The following is a 27,335-nucleotide window of genomic DNA, read 5'->3' as shown; positions in this document are numbered from 1 at the left end:
TTAAGAAGGCAGGTCTATATCTGTTCTCAACCTCTTTAGTCTTAGGACCTTTTTATACTCATAGTTATTGAGGACCCCAAAGAGTTTTTGTTTGTGTGGATTTTACCTATTAATAGTTACAACAGAAGAAACAAAAGCTGAGAAAATTTTAGTGTTTGTTAAGTCATTTAAAAAATAACAATAACACATCTAGACCCCAGATCTTGGTTTCTAATACCATTCTCCAATGGCTGTCTGTAGGATCGGGGCAGGAAGTATAGGGATGAGCTTGGAGCACCTTGTAGTGCCACAAACTATGAAAGTGCTCAAAACACAACAAAATAAAAACAAAAATTAAAAATAAAACTAAATGAATAAAACCCCAAGTCACAGTAATGTATGGGATGTGTCACAATGAGACATGTCAAAAGGAGGCAAGAACCAACTAAAAGAGCTCCCAGTGGCCAAAGCTGGAACAGTTGGAGCAGCAAATTAATAAAGTGACCCAAAAGGATTATAACCCTAAGTACAAAATAAATATTCACAAGCACATACTGATATTAATAAATGATTAAATAAATAAATTAAAGCAGGAGAAGAGACAAATCTCTAGTGCAGAATAATTCCAAACAATTTATGTAGATCTGCCCTCTAGGATGGGGAGCACAACTCTCTACCCCTTAAGTGTGGGATGCACGTAGTAAGTTCCTTCCAAAGAGTACAGTAAGGGACAGGGGGAAAAGGGTAGTTCAGAGTAAAGAAATTTGACAAACACTACCTCAAGCCAAGTGATCAAGATTAATTCCGGCAATGAGTCATGTTAATAGCATGTACCCTTGATGTGATGTGATGAGAATGGCACTTTATCTCTGTGGTCTTCCTCCCCTAAACAGACAATCCTGGTCTAATCACGAGAAAAACCCAAGACAAATCCCTGTAGAGGGACATTCTATGAAATACCTGGCCAGTATGCCTCTAAACTGACAAGGTCTTCAAAAACAAGGGAAGTCTGAGAAATTGTCACAACCAAGAGGACCCTAAGGATACATGATGACTAAATGTAATGCCATGTCCTGGGTGGGATTCTGGGACAAGGAAAAGGATATTAGGGGAAAACTGAGGAAAACTATGGACTTTAGTTAATAATAATATATCAACATTGTGTTCATGTTCAAGGTGGGGTATTTGGGAACTGTTTGTATTATCTATGCAACTTTTCTGTAAACTGAAAAATGTTCTAAACTAAAATATTTATTAAAAATAGCAATAATAAACTCATTACAAGTCAACATAAATGACATATTTATTAAAATATCTATTAATTTCAAAAAAATAGTAAAGAAGGTGGCATTGTTTTGCATTTTTATAAATCCCTTTAATGTCTGGGTTAATAGTAGACAGAGTCTCATAGCTGCCTCTGCATTCAATCTGCTGCGATATCACATGTTATGGAACCTCTGGAAAACTTCCTGTACACTCATGAGAGGATGAGAGTGAAAAGGCAAATAACATCTTCATATTTCCATATAAATAATTTTGACCTCATGGACACCTTGAAAGTGTCTTGGGGATCTCCAGGGGTCCCTTGGTCACACTTTGAGCATGACTGATCTATATTATAAAAAGTACACATTAAAAACCCCAGATTATTAACAGAAAAGATGGCAAAGGAAGATGAAGGTAGAAGGTGGCAAGGTTCTTCTTCCTATAAATGGAAACAAAAATGAATTCTGTTATTGACATTTTGGCAATAAATGTCAATATAATGTCAACTGACATGATAAATGTCAATAGCTAAAAATAGTAAGGAATGGTTTTTAAAAACTTTAAGATTGTTATTTGTAGAATGAAATGAAAGATCTTTATCTTATAAACTACCAAAGATAACAGCCAACAAAACCATCTATAAATCAAAAACACAATAAAGAGGAAACAATAAAAAACAGAAAGTATGAAACGAAATGATGAAACATCAAATATAATATGTATGGATGAATGACAATGAGTTTACAGATGTTAAACTTGTCTGTTAAAAACAAGAAGATTCTTATGTGAAGCTGTAAGCCAATATCAAAAGTATGTTGTGTACTGGGGCTCCTGGGTGGTTCAGTTGGTTAAGCATCTAACTCTTGATTTCAGCTCAGGTCATGATCTTGGGGTTGTGAGATCAGCCTCGCTTCAGGCTCTGTGCTCAGCAGGGGAGTCTGCTTGAGATTCTCTCTCTCTCTGCCTCTTCCCCCCCTCATGCTCTCTCTCTCTCTCTCAAAAAAAAAGCATGCTGTGTATAAGAGGCATTCTCACAACAAAATGATAGAGATAAACTAAATTATACAGAAAAACTGAAACTAAACATGCTGGGAGAGCTTACGTTAAGCAAACAAAACAGAAGTGGCACTGTGAATACTACAGAAAGTAGTGTTGATGGCCAAAAGCCCTAAAGAGAGAAAGAAGGATATTTTCTATTACTCAAAATACCAAATCCAGTGCTTCCACATGCAAGGCAAAAGATTTTAAAAACATAAAGAGAACTGAGCAGAAATACAATTACAATGGAAGATTTTAAGGTTATCATGGTTACTCTATGATAGGGTAAGTTATCAAAAATACATTAAGAACAATTTCAACAGAACAATTAGTAAGATGATTCACTATCAAACTTTGAATCTTGCATGTAGAGAATGTACTGTCCTCTCAAGTATCCATATTTCAGGCCACAACAAGCATTTAATAATTTCCAAAAGGTAAACTTTGTTATATGTCATTGTCTCTGTTTTTTTTTTTTTATGAGAAAGAAAGAAAGAAAGAAAGGGAGGGAGACAGAGAAAGAGAGAGGGGGGAAGAGCTACATATATCTTGGACTTTAAAAAATAAAACTTTTCTAAATACCTACTGGGTGAAAGAAAAAAGACACAATGGTAGATTATTTAAAAAATAAAGAATATGACAGCATTATATATCAGTGCTAGTGGAATGGAGACAAAGTGGATCTGTGTGGTAGACGGTTTTATTATTTGAAAAATGAAAATAAGTGGACTAAGTATTCAACTCAGAAATTCAAAAAATGTACATTTAAATAAACTTAAAAAGGAGCAGGAGGAAGAAAATAAAAATAAAAGCAGAAGTTAATAAATGAAAGCAAAACGGATAAATAATCTCTTTTGGCAGGTATTTTGGAATAAAAACAGAGGAAGTAGAAATAAGAAATTTTAAGATGGTGTATAATTGTGTATTATTAAATTGAAAGTCACTATGAAATAGATATTTTTTCATAAATATATATATTAACATATTTAAATGCAAAAATACTCAATGTAGCAGTGATGGAATTAAGAATGTACTATAGAATCCTCCCATAAAGAACTCCAGAGCTAGCTGGTTTTATGGGTGAGTTCCTTTGCTAATTCCAATGCTATCTCAGAAAACAAGTATAGTTTTCAAAAGCATCCCTAACCTGGGTACCTAAACCTGATTTATCTAAGAGACACGGGAATAGAATTACAATGATTTGTATCCATAGGGTACATTAAAAAATACTTTTCTCAACACATGCTGATATATTTTGATAAAACTCTTCACCAAACTAAGAATAAAAGCATGCTTCTTAAAATAATAAAATATACGAATATTGAGAAACAATCTCAATAAAACTCCCAATATTAAACTTAATTGTGAAACCAATAACCCAAACCCTACTTAATGGTAGAGTTCTGGAGGCATTCTCAGAAAAGTAAGAAAGTTAACAAAGTCCTTATTATTTAATGCTGCAAAAGTTCTGGTCATTACAATACAACATGAAGCAGAAATAAGAGGTGTAGCCACTAGAAAGATGGAGAAAAAAATTATTATTTACCCATGATATGTTTGCACTCTTAGAAAAAAAATCAGCTTAAATGTTATAAGAATCAGTAAAGATAAGCTCATAAAAACAAATTACTTTGCTAAGCTACAAGTTGAAAAATATAAAGGGAATCATTTCAAATTTTGGATGTAATACTTTAGTTTAAGCTCAATATAGTTAATTACTTCTCCTTCTGGAAAAGTACCTGAAATTGTCAAAGAAATGTAAAAACCCATTTCAGCTATGGAAATGAGTGCAGGGTGTCACCCACTGGACAGGGCAAAGTTTTTCAAGTTGCTGAGAACCTAAGATATTTCAGAGGGATGGTGCAGCCAAATGAAGGAAGAATGACCTACTTGGGAAAACAAGTGTCAAGACACTGCCCCAGTGCAGAAGACTGCAAGGTGATGTTGAGGGAGGGCTTGAGGGAATGGGTAAGGCTTGAACCTGCTTTCAGTTCTAGAATGCACAGTAGGCCTCAGGGTAAGAAACGGCTAGCTCAGGGGCCAGTACCCAGCTTCCCAATGATTTGCATGGCTGGGGCCATGAACCTTGATGACTAGAGAAGGGGAGCTGGGCTCTGAGTATCTCTGGGCTGCCCCCTACAGTGGAGAAGGAGCAGGGAAGAGAAAAATCATAGCAAACATATACTTCCTTCTCATCTGTCATTGAAAGACTGAGGAGGGATCCATACAACTCCAGAACCATCTTAACTCCCCACATTGGGCTACACTTTCTAAGGATGAGCAAAAAGAGAAAATGATTTGATATTTGATAGAGCTGACAATGGGAACCAATCTACTAGAAAAGAAAATATCTCTTTGTGAAAGATCTTGCTTCACGAACAGGTGGAAACTTGAGGTACAGTTATCTCTCACTTTTATAAAAGACCTACATCAGTACCTGTTTTCAGTAACTGAAAGAAATTTGAAGATGTTCACTTTTATGAAAAAGGGCAAAAAGCAAAAATAGCTTCCAGTGCTTGTCGTGCAGTGAGCTGATATACAGCAGTACCCACTCTGAGCAGCAAGAGCAGGCTCACCAAGCTCCTTCCCCAGGAACTACACTCAGCATCTCAGCACCAATTCTCCATAGCTTAGAAATTTGTCTGTGAGCACGTTTGCTTTATCTCAATTTATTTTGTGCATCAGTTAGCAAGATGTGTCCTAAGGTATCAGAAAAGTCTAAGAGAGGTTATTTTTTGGGTCTAGTGATGATCAAAAACCTTTCCATGTAAATTAATGGTAATTGCTTCTTTGCTTTATACCATTTCAGTTTACAAAGGATTTCATAAAAATGCTCTACTTTTGGATAACAGGAGAAACCTGAATCCCTTATTTTTAAAACAAGATTTCAGAGGCTGTTGCACCCATGGAAAGGGCAGGAAATACTTCTTTCAAAAGAAAACATGATTACAGAATTAAAAATGCAAAATCTGGGGAAGATGGCCGGGTAGGAGGATCCTAAGCTCACCTTACCCCATTGATACAACTAGATACCACCCACATTAGGGTAAATAACCCAGAAAATGACCAGAAGACTGGCAGAACATACTCTCACAGCTAGCTATAGAGAAGAGGCCACATCAAAGAGGGCAGAAAGGGCAGAGATGTGGTTAGGAGCCAAACAGACCTGCAGGACTGTCTGCAGGAGGGAAGGAGGCTATAGACATAAAGAGGGGAGAGGAGCAGACTCCCACAGCAGGCATCCCAGGCACAGGGGATCCACACTGGGAAGACAAATCACCATAACATTTGGTGTTGAAAACAGAGGGGCATGACTTTGTGAATTCTTACAATCAGCAAGGCTTAACATCTGGAACTTTAAGAATCACTGGGCTTGGCTCTGGGAGAGCCAGGAGGGTGATAGGAAATGGAATCCCCACCCTTAGAGACAGCACAACAAATAGCCCCATGGAAATACAAGCATTGAAGCAAAAGTTTGAAAAACACCTGGGGTATATGGGAGGGAGATTTGTTTATTAATCTCAGTGTGGGCATTGGGAGACTTCTCCAAGAACAAAGAGCTAGTGGGCACAATTCCCCCTCCGCCCATCCCCACCCCCAGCCTAGATACACAGACACCCGCAGGAACCAGCACAGTGCCAACACTCTCCACCTAGCTTGCTAATAGGGTGCCCTGCCCCCTCCAATATGGCCTTGGCCAGAGCCCATCCAAAATGGTGCCACAAGCCTGGTAGTGTGCAAGTGGTCCTGACAGGGGCTAGCAAACTCCAAAGTGACTCCTGCCCCAGGGAGAGGGGATGATAACCATATATACCAGTCCAACTCCAGCCTTAGCAGCAGGCTGGGGCAGATGTCTGGTCTGACTACAGCTCCCACCCATAAATGAAAGCTTCTCAGGGCACAACACAGGGAAAGCACACTGCAGTTCAGTGCTACTTCATCTCTGGCAAATGCCTGGTCTGACTCAAAGCCTAAGGTGGCCTCAAACTGGCCCACAAACAACACAGGGACCAAACCCTACCCACAAAAGACAGAGCCATTGAAGATGACTGGACTGAAGGCAAAAGCAGCTCAGCCACAACAGTAGGGAATATGCAACACACATAGGAGACATCCCTGAAATGCCAGGTTCAGGTGAACAGAGGACATTGCACTGCAGAGCACTACAGGTCCTCTTCTTCATAAGGTCACTACTTTCAAGAGCAGAAGATGTAGCTGGCTTTCCTAACACATAGAAACAGACACAGAGGGGTGCCTGGGTGGCTCAGTCAGTTAAGCATCTGCCATCAGCTCAGGTCATGATCCCAGGGTCCTAGGATCGAGCCCCACAGTGGGCTCTCTGCTCAGTGGGGAGGCTGCTTCTCCCTCTCCAACCCCCCACTTGTGCTATCTCTCTGACAAATAAATAAATAAAATCTTAAAAAAAAAAAGAAACAGACACAGAGAGTTATACAAAATGAGGAGACAGAGGAATATATCCAAATGAAAGAAAATAACAGGACAAAATCACAGCAAGAGACCTAAATGAAATGGAGATAAGTATATGCCTGATAGAGAATTTAAAGTAATGCGCATAAAGATACTCACTGGACTTGAAAAAAGAGTGGAGGACCTCAGTGAGGCCCTCAACAAAGAGATAGAAAACATAAAAAAGAACCAATAAGAGATGATGAACTCAATAACTGAAATTAAAAATACACTAGTTGGAATAACTAATAGACTAGAGAAAGCAGAAGAACAGATCAGCAACCTGGAAGACAGAGTCATGGAAAACAAGCTGAACAGGAGAAGAAAAAATAATAATAAAAAATGAAAACAGACTTAAGGAACTCAACAATACCATCAAGCATAATAACATTAACGTTATAGGGATCCCACAGGAGAAGAGAGAGAAAAGGGGGCAGAAAATTTATTTGAAGAAATAATAGTTGAAAACTTCCCAAATCTGAGGAAGGAAACAGAAATTCAGATCCAGGAGGCACAGAGATCCCCCAACAAAATCAACCCAAGGAGGTCCACATCAAGACACATAGTAATTAGAGTGACAAAAAGTAATGATAAAGAGAGAATTTTAAAAGTATCAAGATAAAAGAGAAGAGTTACATACAAGGGAAACCCCATTAGGCTATCTGCTGATTTTCAGCAGAAACTTTCAGGCCAGAAGGGAGTGGCATGATATACTCAAAGTGCTGAAAGGAAAAAAACCCTGCAACCCCAAATACTCTATCCAGCAAGGCTATCATTTGGAATAGAAGGAGAGATAAAGAGTTTTCTAAACAAAACTTAAAAGATTTCATGACCACTAAACCAGCCTTACAAGAAATGTTAAAGGGGACTCTGAGTGGAAAGGAAAGACCATAGGTAGGAGTAAGAAAAGTAGGAAGTACAAAAGCAGTAAAATTAAGTATATCTATAAAAATCAGTCAAGGGATTCACAGAATAAAAGGATATAAAGTATGACACCATATACCTAAAATGTGGGGGAGGAGTAAGAATGGGTTCAAACTTAAGTGACCATCAACATAATATAGACTAGTATATGCATAAGATGTTATACACAAACCTAATGGCAACAACAAATAAAAAATCAGTAACAGATATGCAAAAAATAAAGAGAAAGGAAACCAAGTATATCACTAAAGAAAGCCAGCTAATAGTAAGAGAAGAGAGCCAGAGAAGCAACAGAGAAGAACTACAAAAACAGCCATAAAAAAAAGCCATAAAAAAGTAACAATATGGCAATAAGTACACACCTATCAAGAGTTACTTTGAATGTAAAAGGAAGCAGCCCAAGTGTCCATCTATAGACGAATGGATAAAAAAAAGGTGATATCTATATCTATCTATATCTATATATCTATATATTTATATATATGACAAAATGAAATTTTGTCATTTGCAACAACATGGATGGAGTTAGAGAGTATAATACTAAGTGAAATAAATTGGTCAAAGAAAAACAAATACCATATGATTTCACCCATATGTGGAATTTAAGAAACAAAACAAATGAACAAAGAAAAAAAAGGAGACAAACCAAAAAAACAGACTTTTAACTCTAGTGAACAAACTGATGGTTACCAGAGGGGAGGTGGGTGAGGGGATGAGAAAAATAGGTGAAGGGGATTAAGAGTACTTTTATTATGATGAGCACTGAGTAATGTATAGAATTGTTGAATCCCTATATTGTACATCTGAAGTTAATGTAACACTATATGTTAACTATCCTGGAATTAAAATAAAAAATTAAGGAGTGGAAAAAGATGGTGGAGGAGTAGGGGACCCTATTCCAACCAGTCCCTTGAATTGAGCTGGATATCTACCAGACCACTCTGAAATACCATGAAATCAGCCTGAGCTGTAAGAAGATATATCTGGATCTCTACAAACAGAATATTGCAGGCGGTTGGTTTTGAAGTATGAAGTGGGGAGCTGTGATTCTGCAGGCAGATATCGGAAGATAAATGGAAGGGGGAAGGAGCTGTCATAAGCGCTGGGAAAGGAAATAACACAGGAGCACAAAAGCCTCTGGGGACGGGGCTCAGACTCACAGACCGGTAGCAGTGAGGAAAGGACTTTAGGGCAGCTCCCCGGACTGAAACATGGAGCGGCAGGACCACACGTGTGAACTAGGGGTGGCTCGCGGTTTTAGAAACACTGCCAGCAGAGGGCAGAGATGTGCCCCCATGCCCCGACTTGGAGGAGAGGACTGGGAGCACTGCTGAGGGGCACACAACCCAAGATGCTGCAGTTAATAGCAGCACAGACAGAAATGGAGATAGTGTGGCCTGGAGAGCTCACTGAAGAACAGACTGTGATCTCCCTGCTCTGAGGCAGAGGGTTGGAAACGATCTCTTCTGCTCTGACTCCTGGGAGAGGTGCGGAAACCTACCAGGGAAAGCCTCCAGGGAACAAAAACCCCCCAAAACCGGTTTTTACTGAGCCCATCCCCCCCACAGGGGGCAGGGCAACTCTGCACAAGCAGGGTTGCCTGAATAACAGTGCGGCAGGCCCCTCCCCCCAGAAGACAGGCTGGGAGAACAAGAGGCTGACAACACTCAGTTTCCTATGAAACAGGTGCATCTTGCTTGGGTTGTGGTCAATAATTTGGACTCTATACATTCCCTCAACCACCCCTCAACAGAATGACTAGGAGGAGGAACCCCCAAAATAGGGAAGACTCAGAGACTATGACTTATGTCACAGATTTACAAATGGATGCAGATATAACCAAGATGTCGGAGATGGAATTCAGGCTAGCAGTTGTGAAAACAATAGCCAGAATGGAGAAATCGATTAATGGCAACATAGAGTCTCTAAGGGCAGAAGTGAAAGCTGAACTGGCAGAAATGTTATCAATGAGATCCAATCTAATCTAGATAATCTAACAGCTAGGGTAAGCGAGGCAGAAGAATGAATTAGTGATCTAGAAGACCAACTGATAAAAAAGAATGAAAAAGAGGAGACCAGGGAAAAACAACTCAAAATCCATGAAAACAGAATCAGAGAAATAAGTGACACCATGAAATGTTCCAAGGTCAGAATTATTGGGATCCCTGAGGGGGTGGAGAGAGAGAGAGAGGACTAGAAGATATATTTAGCAAATCGTAGCTGAGAACTTCCCTAATCTGGGGAATGAAACAAACATTTGTGTCCTAGAGGCAGAGAGGACCCATACCAAGATCAAGGAAAACAGGTCAACACCCCGGCATGTAATAGTAAAACTCGCAAATCTTAGAACCAAGGAAACCATCTTAAGGGCAGTTAGGGGGAAGAGATTCCTTACAAACAGAGGGAGGAACATCAGAATAATGTCAGACCTATCCACAGAGACCTGGCAAGCCAGAAAGGGCTGGCAGGACATATTCAGGGTACTAAATGAGAAGAACATGCAGCCAAGAATACTTTATCTGGTGAGGCTGTCATTTAGAATGGATGGAGAAATGCAGAGCTTGCAAGACCAGCAGAAACTGAAAGAATATGTGACCACTAAGCGGCCCTGCAAGAAATATTAAGGGGGGTTCTATAAAAGGAGAAAGACCCCAACAGTGATATAAAACAGAAATTTATAGAGACAATCTATAGAAACAAGGACTTCACAGGCAACATGGTGACAATAAATTCATATCTTTCAATAATCACTCTCAATGTGAATGGCCTAAATGGTCCTATAAAACGACACAGGGGTGCAGACTGGATAAAAAGACAGGACCCATCCATATGCTGTCTACAAGACACTCATTTTGAACCTAAAGATACATCCAGACTGAAAGTGAAGGGACGGAGATCCATCTTCCATGCCAACGGACCTCAAAAGAAAGTTGGGGTAGCAATTCTTATATCAGAAAAAATAGATTTTGAGCTAAAGATTGTAGTTAGAGACACAGAATGACACTATATCATTCTTAAAGGGTCTATCCCACAAGAAGATCTAACAACTGTAAATATCTATGCCCCCAACATGGCAGCAGCCATCTACATTAGCCAACTGTTAACCAAAATAAAGAGTCATATTGATAATAATATGTTAATTGTAGGAGACCTCAATACTCCACTCTCAGCAACAGACAGATCATCTAAGTAGAAAATCGACAAAGAAACAAGAGCTTTGAATGACACATTGGACCAGATGGACCTCATAGATATATACAGAACATTCCACCCTAAAACAACAGAATACTCATCCTTCTTGAGCGCACATGGAACTTTCTCCAGAATAGACCACATACTGGGTCACAAATCAGGTCTCAACCAATACCAAAAGATTCGAGATCATTCCCTGCATATTCTCAGACCATAATGCTTTAAAACTGGAACTCAATCACAAGAAAAAATTTGGCAGAAATTCAAACACTTGGAAGCTACAGACCACTCTGCTCAAGAGGGTTTGGGTCAACCAGGAAATCAAAGAAGAACTGAAACAATTCATGGAAACCAATAAGAATGAAAACACATTGGTCCAAAACCTATGGGATACTGCAAAGGCAGTCTAAGGAGGAAATACATACCATCCAAGCCTCACTCAAACAAATAGAAAAATCCCGAATTCACCAACTAACTTTATACCTTAAAGAACTAGAGAAAAAGCAACAAACGATGCCTAAGCCATGCATTAGAAGAGAAATAATTAAGATTAGAGCAGAGATCAATGAATTAGAAATCAGAAACACAGTAGATCAGATCAACGAAACTAGAAGCTGATTTTTTGAAAGAACTAGTAAGATCAATAAACCAGAGGTCAGTCTTATCCAAAAGAAAAGAGAAAGTACCCAAATTAATACAATTATGAATGAAAGGGCAGAGATCACGACTAACACAAAGGAAATAGAAACAATTATTAGAAATTATTATCAACAACTATATGCCAATAAATTAAGCAACCTGGAAGAAATGGGTGCCTTCCTGGAAACCTATAAACTACTAAGACTGAAACGGGAAGAGACAGACAACCTGAATAGGCCAATAACCAGTAATGAAATTGAAGCAGTGATCAAAAACCTCCCAAAAAACAAGAGTCCAGGGCCTGATGGGTTCCCTGGGGAATTCTACCAACATTCAAAGAAGAAATAATACCTATTCTCCTGAAGCTGTTTCAAAAAATAGGAACAGAAGGAAAGCTTCCAGACTCATTCTATGAGGCCAGCATTACCTTAATCCCCAAACCAGGAAAAGACCCCGTCAAAAAGGAGAATTTCAGACTGATATCCCTGATGAATATGGATTCCAAAATCCTCAACAAAATCCTAGTTAATAGGATCCAAAAATACATTAAAAAGATCATCCACCATGACCAAATGGGATTTATCCCCAGCTTGCAAGGGTGGTTCAACATTCACAAATCAATCAATGTGATAGACTACATTAATATGAGCAGAGAAAAGACCCATATGGTCCTCTCAATTGATGCAGAAAAAGCATTTGACAAAATACATCATTCTATCCTGATTAAAACTCTTCAGAGTATAGGGATAGGGGGAACATTCCTCAAGTTCATAAAATCCATCTATGAAAAACCCACAGTGAATATCATCCTCAATGGGGAAAAGATGAGAACCTTTCCCTTAAGATCAGGAACACGACAAGGATGCCGACTCTCGCCACTATTGTTCAACACAGTACTAGAAGTCCTAGCAACAACAATCAGACAACAAAAAGAAATAAAAGGTATTCAAATTGGCAAAGAAGAAGTCAAACTCTCTCTCTTTGCAGATGACATGATACTTTATGTGGCAAATCCAAAAGACTCCACCCCCTAATTCCTAGAACTCATACAGCAATTCAGTAAGGTGGCAGAATACAAAATCAATGCACAGAAATCAGTTGCTTTCTTATACACTAGCAATGCAACTGTAGAAAGAGAAATTAGAGATCGATTTCGTTTACAACAGCGCCAAAAACCATAAGATACCTTGGAATAAACCTAATCAAAGAGGTAAAGGATCTATACTCTAGGAACTACAGAACACTCATGAAAGAAATTGAAGAAGACACAAAAAGATGGAAAAACATTCCACGCTCATGGATCGGAAGAATAAACATTGTTAAAATGTCTATGCTACCCAGAGCAATCTATACCTTCAGTGCCATCCCGATCAAAATTCCAATGACATTTTTCAAAGTGCTGGAACAAATAATCCTAAAATTTGTATGGAATCAGAAAAGACCCTGAATCGCCAAGGAAATGTTGAAAAAGAAAAACAAAGCTGGGGGCATCACGTTGCCTGATTTCAAGCTATATTACAAAGCAGTGATCACCAAGACAGCATGGTACTGGCACAAAAGCAGACATATACACCAATGGAACAGAATAGAGAGCCTGGATATGGACCCTCAACTCTATGGTCAAATAATCTTCGACAAAGCAGGGAAAAATATGCAATGGAAAAAAGACAGTCTCTTCAATAAATGGTGCTGGGATAATTGGACAGCTATATACAGAAGAATGAAACGTGACCATTTTCTAACACCATATACAAAGATAAACTCAAAATGGATGAAAGACCTCGATGTGAGACAGGAATCCATCAAAATCCTAAAGGAGAACATAGGCAGTAACCTCTTCGACATCAGCCACAGCAACTTCTTTCAAGATACATCTCCAAATGCTAGTGAAACAGAAGCAAAAATGAACTTTTGGGACTTCATCAAGACCAAAAGTTTCTGCACAGCAAAGGAAACAGTCAACAAAACAAAGAGGCAACCCACTGAATGGGAGAAGATATTTGCAAATGACACTACAGATAAAGGGCTGGTATCCAAGATCTATAAAGAACTTCTCAAACTCAACACCCAAAAAACAAATAATCAAGTCAGAAAATGGGCAGAAGACATGAACAGTCACTTCTCCGAAGAAGACATACAAATGGCTAATAGGCACATGAAAAAATGTTCATCATCATTAGCCATCAGGGAAATTCAAATCAAAACCACAATGAGATACCACCTTACACCAGTTAGAATGGCGAAAATTGACAAGGCAAGAAACAACAAATGTTGGAGATGTTGTAGAGAAAGGGGAACCCTCTTACACTGTTGGTGGGAATGCAAGTTGGTACAGCCACTTTGGAAAACAGTGTGGAGGTGCCTCAGAAAATTAAAAATAGAGCTACCGTATGACCCAGCAATTGCACTACTGGGTATTTACCCCAAAGACACAGATGTAGTGAAAAGAAGGACCATATGCACCCCAATGTTCATAGCAGCAATGTCCGCAATAGCCAAACTGTGGAAAGAGCCGAGATGCCCTTCAACAGATGAATGGATAAAGAAGATGTGGTCCATATATACAATGGAATATTACTCAGCCATTAGAAAGGATGAATACCCAACTTTTACATCAACATGGATGGGACTGGAGGAGATTATGCTAAATGAAATAAGTCAAGCAGAGAAAGCCAATTATCATATGATTTTACTTATTTGTTGAACATAAGGGATAGCATGGAGGACATCAGGAGAAGGGAAAAATGAAGTGGGGGAAAATCGGAGGGGGAGACGAACCATGAGAGACTATGGATTCCGAGAAACAAATAGAGAGTTTTAGAAGGGATGGGGTGGGGGATGGGTTAGTCCAGTGATGGGTATTAAGGAGGGCATGTACTGCATGGAGCACTGGGTGTTATATGAAAACAATGAATCATGGAACACTACATCAAAAACTAATGTACTGTATGGTGACTAACATAATAAAATTAAATTAAATTTAAAAAAATTAAAAAATGCAACAGAAGCAGTGAAGAGCAGATAATCTCTTGAACTCACAGTTTTATCAGAAATGCTTGAGAATTCATCAGAAAAAAAAGATGAAAGAAATGACCAAGATTAGTAAAATAGTAAGGGACATAAAGACTGCTAGCAATTTATACATAACATTCATTCTGAAAAGGAGAGCAGAGCAGAGAGTAGGTAATTAAAGAAATTTTAATAAAGAAAATGTCCCTGAACATGAGATTGGAAGCTCTCAGCAATGATAGGTAAATACAATACAAACCTCTATATATACATATTTTTCTGTTTTTTTTTTTACATAAACAAAGAAAAACCTTAAATGTATGCAGGTAGAAAACACAAATTATCTAAAATGGAAAAAAATCAGATGGCATCAGATTTCTTTGTAAAACTATATGCCAGAAGACCACAGAACAATGTCTAAAGAATTTAGAAGAAAATGATTCTGGTCTAATAACTATATAATTAGCCAAACCATTTTTCAGGTGCTAAAATATTCTTTTTTTTTCATTTATAGTTACCCTAGTGATTTTATCCAGTGATAATATTTTTATTCTAGAAGTGGATGCCTTAAAAATTCCATTCCTGAATTTTAAAATGCAGTGCAGGTAATAATTTGTATTTAGTTTGAAGAAATTTAAATTTCAGATAAGCAAAAATAAAAAATTTAACAAAAAATCACAGAAATGGTACTACACTATACATATTACTTTGAAACCCATTTTATTTACTGATCAGAAGATAATGAATATATTTTCATGTTAATTAATATGCTTATACAATGTTATTTTTAATGGCTGCATAGTTTTTCTTTGTGTGGATGATCTATTAATGATTTATTCAGTCATCTATGATTGGGCATTTGCTTCTAATTTTACAAACTTATAAATCATGCTGATATCAATATCTTGCATATCCACTCTTGTCCTCTTGACCTTCTAAGAGCATAAGTGCTGTTCCAAATCAAGTGTATATTTAATTTTCTAAAGTTTTAATTTTAATTCCAGTTAGTTAACATACAGTGTTACATTAGTTGCAGGTGTACAATATGGTGATTCCACAATTCCATACATCATCTGGTGCTCATCACAACAGGTGCACTCCCTGATCCCCATCACCAAATAAACCCACCCCCCCACCCCTGCCCCTCTGGTAACCATCAGTTTGTTCTCTATAGTTAAGAATCTATTTCTTGGTTTCTCTTTCTCTCTCTCCCTTTGCTCCCAAGTGTCCATCCATTGATGAAAGAAGATGTCATATATACAAATATATATAGATATATACATAATGAAGGTTATTCAACTGTAAAAAAGAATGAAATCTTGCCATTTGCAATAACATGGATGGAGTTAGAGGGTATAATGCTAAGTGAAATAAGTCAGAGACAGAAAAATACCATAGGATTTCACTCATATGTGGGATTTAAGAAACAATCAAGTGTATATTTAAGAATCTTGATTGATATTGTCAAACTGTCTTCCTGAAGACAGTGCTCATCTTCCCTATAACCTTGTTAATACTTAGCATTTTCATTAAGTTTAATGTGGGCCAATCAAATAAAGAGATCATTGTATTTCTTACCAGAATACAGTTTTTCATATTCTTTTATGCACTGTTAGTGTTTTGATTTAAAAATACCCTTTATTCTTATTGATTAGTAAGAGCTTCTCTATGTTAATGATATTGGTGGTTTGTCTCATACACTGTATTTTCATGGGCTTTCTTTGATATACAGAATTTAAGAAATATATCTATATCTTTATATCTGTATTCAAACCAGAAATCTCTTCCATTGTGGATTTGCCTTTGGCGTTGGGAAAGTCTCTTTTCCATCTCAACTTACATGGAATTTATATTGGTCTTAAGTTGTGAGGAAGGAATACAGCTTTACAATTAGCCCAGAGTTTCCCCAGAATATGTTTTATGGACAAAAGTTCTGTGGGATGTTGATGGGATTAATCAAAAGAAGGATTTTATGATCAACTTGGGAAACATAAGGTTTAAGCAAAACTGTCGGGTTTCTTTACTATAATACTTAATCGGGTGGGGGAGCCTATTCATTGCAATATAATTTGAAGTAGCTAAACGGTAGGAACAGTTCAAATATACATTGAAATCATACCAGATAAATAAATGATGTTTTTCCATAAAGAGGAATACTATGCATCTGTAAAAAAAAATGAGAATGCTTGCTCCATATGGTGAGAAAGGACATCTGAGATAAGTTGTTAATGGAAAAACAAGAACAGGGTGTATTACCTATTTTGTGTAAGAAAGAGAACAGTAAGATCACATACACAAACTTTTTAAGATAAGCATAAAGGAAACTTTAACAAGCTCACCAGAAAGTAAGAACAGTGGCTAGAGGGAGAAATATTTTCCTGATTACCCTTTTACACTGTTTTTTTAAACCACATGAATATATTTCCTATGAAAATAAATTTAGAACATTTTTGAATGGAAAGCCTCTCAGAGGCTTCAGTGTGTTAATATATATTGTGACTCTCCAAGCTGCAGGCAGTGGTGGCTTATGCATATATAAAATCATTTGAGTTAGAGAATTCTACAAAATTTTGGTTGATCAGGTTTCCCTCCAAATTTACAGAATAATCCTTACAGATTAGACATGCCATCTGTAGCATATACTAAACACAACATTTATAGTCTTGGGTTTCTGTGTGTGTGTACAGGTGTATGATTTCTGTTCTGTTTTTTTACTGATTAATTCTATCCCCAGAAATGATATTTTCATATCTGGAAGAGTGAGTCACTTCTTATCATTGTTTTTCATTATTTTGCTGATACCAAAATTAATTCTTTTTGTTCAATATTTTCTTGAACGATTTTTATCCATTTATTCTTTTTAAATGACTTGCTTTATCAGTTACCTAAACATGCTTGTGGAAAGTTTGTGGAGAACTGATAGCAATTATAGAAAGATAGAAGGGTGTTTCCACCTTTTGACTACCGTGAATAATGCTGTTATGAATACTGGTGTACAAATAGGAAAAAAAGAGATAGAAAGGAGACTGTTTCCTATATGAACCTTAGATAAATTCCCAGAGTTTGAATCAAGTGAAATGTATTTCTCAAATATTCTCTTATGCTATTCAGTAAAGTCTAAAATAGCATAATGCTTTAATTTTCTTCATATAACTCTTATTTCTTAAATATTCAAAGTGTTTTAATTTTGTTTCTGCTGTCAAGGAGATCTGTTATACGTTTATTTTCTCAAGGATTATTGCTGATATAAGCTACTTTTTTCTTTAATAGATATTATATTTTAACAAATTTATTTTGACATTTATTGAAACAAATATATGATGTTTTTCTTTGACCAATTCATTAAATGAAATATAACAGATTTCCTGATAATTTACTAACCTTATTTGCTGGAAAAAGTCATGCTCAAAAACAAACCATTGCTATTTTAAAATCATTTTGATTTTTTTGGTGGCTTTTAATTAGGATGTGTACATATATGTTTGTAAATGGAATTGGCCTGAAGGTTTGTTTTTGGAGTTCTGGGTTCTGTTAGTTTTTTACAATTATATTGTGCCAAGGGTGTATAATAACTTAGCAAGTACTCCATATGGTTTTGAACTCTTGAAGAGCTTATAGGGAGTTTGAAAGAATTTCTCTGCACAAATTTTGGTCCCAGTGCCTTTCATAAATGGAGTTCTTGAACAGTATTTTCATTCCTCTCCCCTCAAGCTGTGTCAATTTGATATTCACAATTTTGTAGGAAATCATCATTTTTATCTTACTGTCAATTACGCTCTGTGGCCTGGGTGCACCTTGTGCCCAGTCTAAGAGCAGCTACCTCTGGAAGCTGATTATGGCAGCCCAAAAGAACCTCAAACTAGGGGATCCCATCTTTCTCAGGCTTACACTTTCCCCTCAGAATTAGGGGCTGCTATTTATGTCTTGTCTATGACAGTCCTTGGTGGTGGCTGCCTCTTCTTTGGCTCTATCTGCACAGTATCTACCGGAAATGGAGTGAAATTTCTGGCATTTGTATGGCAACCTTCTTAGTTTCTGTATTAATGTAGGCTTTTTTTTTTTTTTAAAGTTTCCTCCTTCTCCTTTTTTACTTTGCTCACTCTAATTTCTTTCTGGGAGTTAAGGTTAAGGGATTGTTTTTATGCAATCATCTTTCCCTGAAGTGTCAATGTACTTTTCATTCTTGGCTTAACTGGTTTTCATCAATAGCCGAGACAATACCAGGGGCCCTGGGCTGTATCTATAAATGTAGCAGGTGTCAGAGGAGGAGATTAATCATAACAGCTAGCATAAACCATCAGTCCTGGAAACACAAATATGCTGACACCCCCTTGGCCAAGGATCCACATTTCTTTTCTTTTGTTTATTTGTGAAATAATCAAGAAGGGGGAAAATTTGAGAAGTAATGCTCCAGGTACATTTTCTGATATTCCCTTTCCCCTCATACTCTGTCAATTAGCTGATTTTCAATTTTCATTAATATTAATGAAAAGATATGTATAAATATAAAATTTCAGCTAATTTCTGATGATGGGCTGTAAAATATAAAAGACAAAATGCTGCAAAAAATAACAACACATATTTTTATAGTCTTTCTTACAACTGGTACTTACAGAGAATTATATTAGATACACATATATACACATTCATATTCACATCCACAAAATTTCCAGGTAATTAAAGTCACGAATGATGCTGTTTTCTGGCATAGACTCCTTTCCCAGAAAAACTGGTAGTATTTGGAATTCAGAAGAGGTATGTCTTACTTCTTGCTACAGCTCTACTGCGAAGTTAGGTACATAGAAGTTTAATTAATAGAAAATGATATATAACCAATATTAATAAATGATTCAGGAAAACTGAAATTCCTCCACTGTCTAAATCTCATTCATTTGGATGTCTTTCTCATTTTTCATCCTCATTACAGACTTTTTCTTGGCCTTGGTGATGGGCCCTCTGATGAAGAAATGTTGGCTCCTTCATCTTCCTTGTCCTCAGGGGCATTGCCCTGGAACCCTCTGGGACCACTGCAACTTGACAGCCTGTACAGCATCCTCCAGAGTGGGCTTGGCTCTGAATAACTTTGAAAGCTATGGCACATTCCTCCTCATTTTAGTAGAACAGGGAGGTTGATGTATTTTTCAAAGCCAAATGTTTCTTTTTTACACTTTCCTCGTCCTCTCATATGTATTTTTCTCCACCAGGAGGAGTCACTTTTGGTCACCCATGAAACCAGTCAATGCACTCCCCCTTCATAGGACTTCCTGGGCAGTGTCACAGTTCACCAGCTTGCAAATTGTGGCAAACACTCAATTATGGATGATGATATTACTGCATTAATAACGAGCCCACATCTTCACATTCATGAATGTTACAACATTAGGATATTTTCTATAACCGTGCACCGTAAACATAAGCAGGGGATGGCAGAAGGCACTGAAGCAGTCCCCACAGGGATCTAAGGATATAGCTAGAAGCAGCTTCTTTTAAAGCTTGGCATTTTATCTTAGGTCAGCTGAAAGAACCCACTGGAGTAATCAATTTTCAAAGAGCAGATTAGTTAACAAAATTGTCATTAATTTTTCTAAAGATCTATTTATTTATTTGAGAGAGAGAGTGTAAGAGCAGAGGGAGAGGGAAAGAATCTCAAGAAGACTTCCCACTGAGTGCGGAGCCTGACACGGGACTGGATCTACACGACCCCGACACCATGACTTGAGAGAACTCTAGAGTTGGAAACTCAACCAACCGCGCCAACCAAGTGCCCCCAAAATTATTAATTATGAACACATATAAACATATGTGTATATGTATATATTCATAGCAGGTTGTAGAAACAAGTTTAATGATACAGGAAATCATTTATAATATGGTAAATAAGCAGATAAAAAGATGTATATACAAATTACTCCTATTATGACAAGATATTCAATCCTACTCGTAAAAAGAGAAATGCCAATTTTAACTATAATGGGCAAAAATCTAAAAGCCTGATAATATAGAACTCTGTTGGGAAAGCTGTAGAAAAACAGGGACTCTCATACACTGCTAGTGAGAATGTAAATTAGTACCATCCCATATGGAAGGCAAATACCAAAATTAAAATGTTATATATCTTTGACTCAGCAATTCCATTTTTGGAATTTTTTTGCTATAGATAGCCTTGCATGATATATGTGAAGGCTATCCAAGGCTGCACTCTGTAATAGCAAAAGGCTGAAGATAATCCAAAGTCCACCCAAAGTGTGATTGGTTAAATAACATTGTACATTTGTAGCCTGGAGTACTGTGTAGCTGAGAAAAAGAATAGAAAAGCTCTTCATGAATTAATATGGAAATATCGCTAAGATATATAAAATTTTAAAAATAGGATACAGAATGATGTGCATAAAAAGCTACATTTTATTTTACAGAGAGGGAAACAACTTATATTTGTGTTGACCTGTATCTGTGTAAGACACTTCAAAAGAAACTAAGAACAGTATTTACCTAGAGAGAGAATAAGAGACTGGAAGAATATTCATCTAAATGTTAGAGCCTTTCATGAATGATGGGCATACAGATGATTAAAGAAATTAGAGGAATTTTCCATAGACTCCATAATTTACTCATTTTAAAAAATGCAAAATAAAGTTTTAAATGATTTTCCAGGAAAGTGACCAAGTCTGTCGGTAACATTTTATAGCCCAGAGGTGGGTGCTTATGAATAGCAGCAAGAGGGGAGGGGAGCTGTGGAGACTGTCTGGGCCTTATGCTCTCCTTAATGTTTGCCACTCCTTCCAAGGACAGCATTTGTCCCATACGCTCTTAGACCAGTTGGGAAAATTCCAGGTAGGCTGAAGTATAGAAGTCAGCAAGGCAAAATGCACAGGGTCAAGTAAGCATGAGAATGAAGTGGGGTCCATCCATACTTTGGCTTATTCAAAGGTAAAAACTTGTGAATAATATCATTCTAGGCAAAGCTCCACACCTCAAAAGGTAATTTCTTAGGAAGGAACTTTTGGGGAACTTTTGCTCCCAATGAGAGCAGTTTCTTGAGAGCTTGTAAAAGCAAAATCATTTGAATACCATTTAATTTACAATTAAAAAATATGAAGCATACATTTCGGAAAAAGTGGATGAACAAAATTATCCGGTATTATGAATGATTTTTAAGCCAACAGTCATGCTACTACAACAGAGATCAAGAAATATAATAGTGTCAGCCCCTCAGAAGCACCTCTAAGTGTTTCTTCTTGATCATACCCCTTTCCCTCCCATGAGAGAGAATCATGTCTTCACTTTCATGGTGACTACTGCTTTGTTTGCTTTTATAGTTTTACCACCTCTTGATGTGCTCTTAAAGATGTACTTTCATTTTGTTCATTTTGTTTTAAAACTTTGTAAGAGCCATCCATGTTTCATGGAGCTACATTTTGTTCATTGTATTAATTATATAGTATTCTCTTACATGCTTGTGCCACAATTTTATACCCATCCTACTGATGATGGACATTTGGAATATCTCCAGTTTGGGGCATTAAGAACAATGCTGATATGAACCACATGCTAGCTGTATTTGGGTGCACACATGCATGCATTTTTCTAGGGCAATTATCCCTGAGCGAAACTGTGGGGTTATAGTGTATGGATAGCTTCTGCTTTTCTGGATACTACAAAATGTTTTCCAATATAGTTTTATCGATGTATACTTCTTCTAGCAGTCTACAAAGGTTCTCATTGTTTCCTAATTTTACCAAAAGTTCTAAATGCTTAGTTGAGTCAGACTTCTTAACATTTGCTAGTCTAATGGGTGTGCAGTAAGATGTCATTATGGTTTTAATTTGTATTTCACTGGTGACGAATGAAGTTTTGTGCCTCCTCACATATTAATTGGTCATTTGGACATTTCCTTTTGTGAAGTGCATGTTCAAAACTTTTGCCTGTTCTTTTATTGGATTGTGTTTCTTTAATAGTGCTTAATTTAATCCATGTATTAATAAAGAGTCTGAATGATTAATGATCAGGTCTGGAGGTTCACCATGCAGCCAGAAGGCAAATGCAGCAATCTAAGACTTTTCACAAAACCTTTTTATGTAATTAGCTGGCACAAATTATTCATCAGGCAAATTGGGCCTAAGCATCTGCCCACCACACTGTCTGCTGCCAGTCATCTACCCATGCATCCGGATCAATGACTGATACTGATGACAGTAGTTAACACTCACCAAACTCTTCCCATGTGCCTGGCACTGGGCTAAGCATGTGCCTTATTTGCTTCTCTTAATACCTCTCTGTGGAATGTTCCGTTCAGCTTAGAGGCTTAAATAACTTGACCATGATGACTCAACTAGAGAGTGATGTGGCTGGGAGTTGATCCCTCATTTAACTCCAGAACCCACGTTCCTAACCTAATTATTATACTGCCTTAAACAAAGTTTCCTTCTGGTTTCAAATTTGGGATTATTGTGTGCTGTGGAAATGGCAATCAGTTCTAGCAGAAGACAATATAATGAAGTACTTAGGTTACAGCTAGTAAAACTTAAATTCTCTAAAAGTATATCATAATACATTATGAAAGATATTGACAAAAAGGAAATAGACTTACATAAAGCTTACTATGCACTTGACCTACGTTTGCTTCACAGCACATATGTGGATGACAAATATGGGTTCTTTTAACTTACCACTGTATCCATGAGCATTTTACACAGCCTGAGTAGATAAAATCAGATGCTCTTCTCCAGACTCATTTTTTAAGTTTAAAATAAAAAAATAAACGTATGGTATTGTCTTTTTCTGATTGACTTATTTCACCTAGTATTTTACTCTTCAGCTCCACCCATTTTGTTGCAAATGGCAAGATTTCCTTCTTTTTTTATGGCCAAACAATATTCCAGTGTGTGTGTATATGTGTGTGTGTGTGTCTCATATCTTCTTTATCCATTCATCTTCACTCATATGTGGAATTGAGAAACAAAACAAATGAGCAAAGGGAAAAAGAGAGGGAGAGACAAACCAAGAAAGAGACTCTTAACTATAGCGAAGAAACTGATGGTTACCAGAGGGGAGGGGATGGGGAGATGGGTGAAATAGGTGAACCCTTAGCATGGTGAGCACTGAGTAATATATAGAATTGTGGAATCACTACATTATACATCTGAAACTAATATAACACTGTATATTAACTATACTGGAATTAAAATTAAAAACTTAATAGAAATAATAAAATTAAAAAAATAAACACATAAAAGAAGAAGTTTAAAAAATCATGAAATAAACAATGATGGCAAACCTAACCATGCATCCAGTACAGCTACCCTAAGTTCTCATTGCAAGGAAATAAGACAATCCGGCACATGCTGTATTGAGTCTCAAAGGGCTTTCTTTAATAAGCATAAGACAGCAAAATGTTCAAGAGTAAAACTTTAAAAACTACTATTTCTTGGGCAAGACTCCAGAGATCTGTGGAAATACCTTTGTTTCCATGTTAAACTTAGAATTTGTTGGAAGATAAACGAACTGTATTTTGAAACAAAACTGTAGGAAGGTAACCAGACTTGGAAAAGATCATGAGAGCCAAGAGCTGAGCTACAGTCCGTGCAATCAAAGGCGGTTTCTAAGCAGTTTATAGAATGGGCTTTAATTCACAGGGCTTTCATTTTTCCCTTTTGAGGGAACCTTCTGGCTGGAACATGTTCAGGGGTCCTGTACAGCTTGTGAAGCTATGTTCTTTCTCCTGCTGAGACCCCACTCAGGCTTGTAGTTTCATTTGGAAGAATAATTTTCAATGTTTCCTTCTAGGCTAAGCATTAATCCCCCCACTGCTTGATCGATTAAATCCCACTGCCTGTGTCTGGAAGGCAAAGTCTGGGCTTTATGTATTGCTTGCTGGCAAGCCCCACTTCCATGCTCCATGGAACAGGTACAGCCTCATAACTCTCTGCAGCAGGCTTTAAGACACTCGGATCTTGGGGGTCAACAGGTAGTGTTTTGTGTTACCATCTAGTGAGTTTAAAGGCCTGTAATGATTCTACCGCTATCTGATGAATTTTGTTCGATAACAATGTCTTACCTTTCCTACGGCATTTAATAGCTTACAAGGAGAGGATACATTATCTCGTTTGTGCTTCATAGCAGTTGTTTATGGGAAGCAGTGCTTTGTTGCTTTCAATTTTAACAATGAGGGGGGACTGTGATCCTTGCCCAGAGTCGCATAACTAGTAATGGCAATCTTGTTATAGATCACCTGATTATTAACACCTGTGTTCTTTTATGATTCACATAATAAACCCGAGATAGGAGGATTATAGAGAACTTTCAAAAGGACCCACATTATCAATGTGCTCTGAGCCCAGAAAACTGATGGTAATATAAATGTCACATTGCCACTTACCTGAGCAGAACAAAACAAAGAATAAGCCATTTCAGTGTTGCCTCTAGGAGAAGTCTTGGAGAAAATTGCCAGGATTTCTTTGAAAACCCTTAAATGAGATCAGTCAGGGACCCAAAGATAAGCAGGCCTGCTTTGTAGGGAAACTTGTAATTCATAAGGTCTCATTGTACTGGCTTTGCCTTCCCATGCATTTTGAATGTGCATCTTATTTCTCCACCTAGAAAACCCTGGATGATAGGTGCTGTGGCTTGGTTTTCCCCAGAGGCACATCCTGAGATAAGGATTCAAGTGCAAGTGACTTAGTTAGAAGGAGAAAGAAACACCAGTAGGGAGTAGGGCAGTGATACAAGGAAGGGTGTGTCATTGAGCCAGCTGCCGCTGGGGTGACTGGGGAGCTTCACCCCAAGACAAAACCTTGGATACAGTGTAAAACACACACCTCAGAGACATCCCACCTGTGGGCTGAGGGAGCTGGGGTGCTCATACACCAGTTCCTATCTGTTGTTGAGAGCTGCTGGGAGCAGGGGATAATTCCCCCACCTCTGGCATGCTGAGCAAGAGGGCAGAGCGGCGTTCTGTAGGTGAGGAAAGAGCTCCCAGGCAAAGCAATGTAGACACTGGTGGGTCAGTCACTGGTAACCCACGGAGGAGATGGAAGGAACACCTGGATGGTAGGCTATAACAGGAGCCAGGTCCTACATTTTTCTAATTTTCATTTGAAGTCCAGAGTAGTATTTGGGAGATAAAAGTCCCTTGATAATGATGGATGCATCAACCTGATATCAGAGTGGTTATGAAGAAATGCTTGTAGAAAGACACTAAATCCCAACCAACAAAAGAGCATGGAAAGAAAGAAGAAACAAGAAAAGACAAAGGAGGCACCACTGGGGAGTCATCCCTACTCACACTTTCTCGTAAATCTTGTCGGGATGCTCTGGCCATTCAATCATACACACCACTCTGTTGGGCATGGTCTCTGTGGTTGAGTAGTAGCCCTGGGGGAAGGCCAGTAGGAGAGCCAGGACCCAGATGACACAGATGACCACCTTGGTGGCCGTGGCTGACAGCCGGGGCTGGAGGGGATGGATGATGGCCATGTACCTGGAACAGAGAAGAAAGAACAAATTTTTGATTTGGTCACGAGAATTTGCATTAGTGATTAGCATTGTGCCTACCAATGAAAAATTCCAGGGAAACCTCTGACTTCTGATGATTTTTATTACTATTTTCTGATCCCTTTTGCATATTCTATCCTTAAATTTTATGACTCCTAGGACATAAAACCCTAAAATCCATAAGAAAAGACAACCAGGTTTTTAAATATTTAGAACCCATCTAGCAACATTCCAGGAGAGACATTTTCATTGTTAGAATGCTCATGCTTGGGGACATGATAACCAACTATAGATCAGAGGGATAGAGTAGAATTAGAAGGACAAGAAAAATGTTGTCAATTTATTCAATATAAAGGCTGTCTTTATCCTTTTTGGATTAAGGAATGATGTTGATAGAAATAGTGGTTTTTAAAAGTTCTTATGTGGCAATTGAAAAGGCTAACAATCTTATATTGGTCTCTACAATTTGAGGAACAGTGAGTGTGTGTGTGAGAAAGCAGTAGCCTAAGAGAAAACATCAGCTCCAGGCGAAATCTTCATCCGTTCTTTGAACATCTAGAAGTCAGTGTGTGGCTAACAAGGCATGCCTCACGGGGAGAAACAGTCTCCACCTGCTGAGACAGACACACTTGGGTATATTAAAGTCCAGGGTGGATGAAACCTCATTTGCAGGGGAAGAAACATGAATGATGACTCAGGACTAGGAGCCACTCCCCCATGTCCTCTCACCCGGGATGGAGCCCCGAATGAGTGTGTCCACACGTTTGAATTTGTGCCATCTCTGAAATGTAGCAGAGATCTTAGGAATAATAAATATTCCAATCAACATTTCATATCAATTATAATCACATCAATTCTGAATCCTCCGTTTTAAAAGGCATCTTAGTCTGCGTATTTTTTCTTGCAAAGTTTATGGATCGATCCCTTAAAATATGCATTCTTTGCCAGAGTAGAAATTATGTCTCACACTGCCTTTGGGGTTTAAATATTATCGGACAAAACCTTACGTTTGATTCTCTGATATGCAGGTATTTCTGGCTTCTGTGGGACGGAATGACCAATGGAGACTTCGGAAAAGAGCAGATAAATAGCAGCCCAGCTGTCAGCTGGCTGCACATAATTCCACATAATTCTCTTTCTACACCCTTTGGACTCCTAGGATCTGTGGGCTAGAACTGGGGCCACCGTTACAAGTAAAGCAATTTCATTCAGCATGTGCTCTACAAATTCGCACTGGGCACCTGCCGCATGCAGAACACAGTTTTTCCTTCTCGGCTCCAAAGCTTCTAATTTCTCTGGGGAGAGTAGGCGCATAAATAGGCAACCACAAA

The 27,335-nt window shown here is 37.9% G+C and overlaps 1 protein-coding gene across 1 annotated transcript in view; it reads right to left on the bottom strand.

The window, feature by feature from the left end:
* The window catches only part of TACR1 (tachykinin receptor 1), a 157,959-nt gene that overhangs the window by 47,369 nt on the left and 83,255 nt on the right, over positions 1-27,335 (bottom strand). The window contains exon 2 of the mRNA XM_028116311.1: positions 25,796-25,990. Coding sequence (XP_027972112.1) covers positions 25,796-25,990 — 195 coding nt within the window. The remainder of the gene's footprint in view (positions 1-25,795; positions 25,991-27,335) is intronic.

The sequence above is a fragment of the Eumetopias jubatus genome, unplaced genomic scaffold (genome assembly GCF_037043125.1).
Source record: "Eumetopias jubatus isolate StellerSeaLion01/CBP00866 unplaced genomic scaffold, mEumJub1_p1.0 scaffold_9, whole genome shotgun sequence".
Classification (NCBI taxonomy): domain Eukaryota; kingdom Metazoa; phylum Chordata; class Mammalia; order Carnivora; family Otariidae; genus Eumetopias; species Eumetopias jubatus.
Note: the sequence above shows the minus strand (reverse complement) of the source record. Positions and strands in the feature narration are given on the sequence as shown.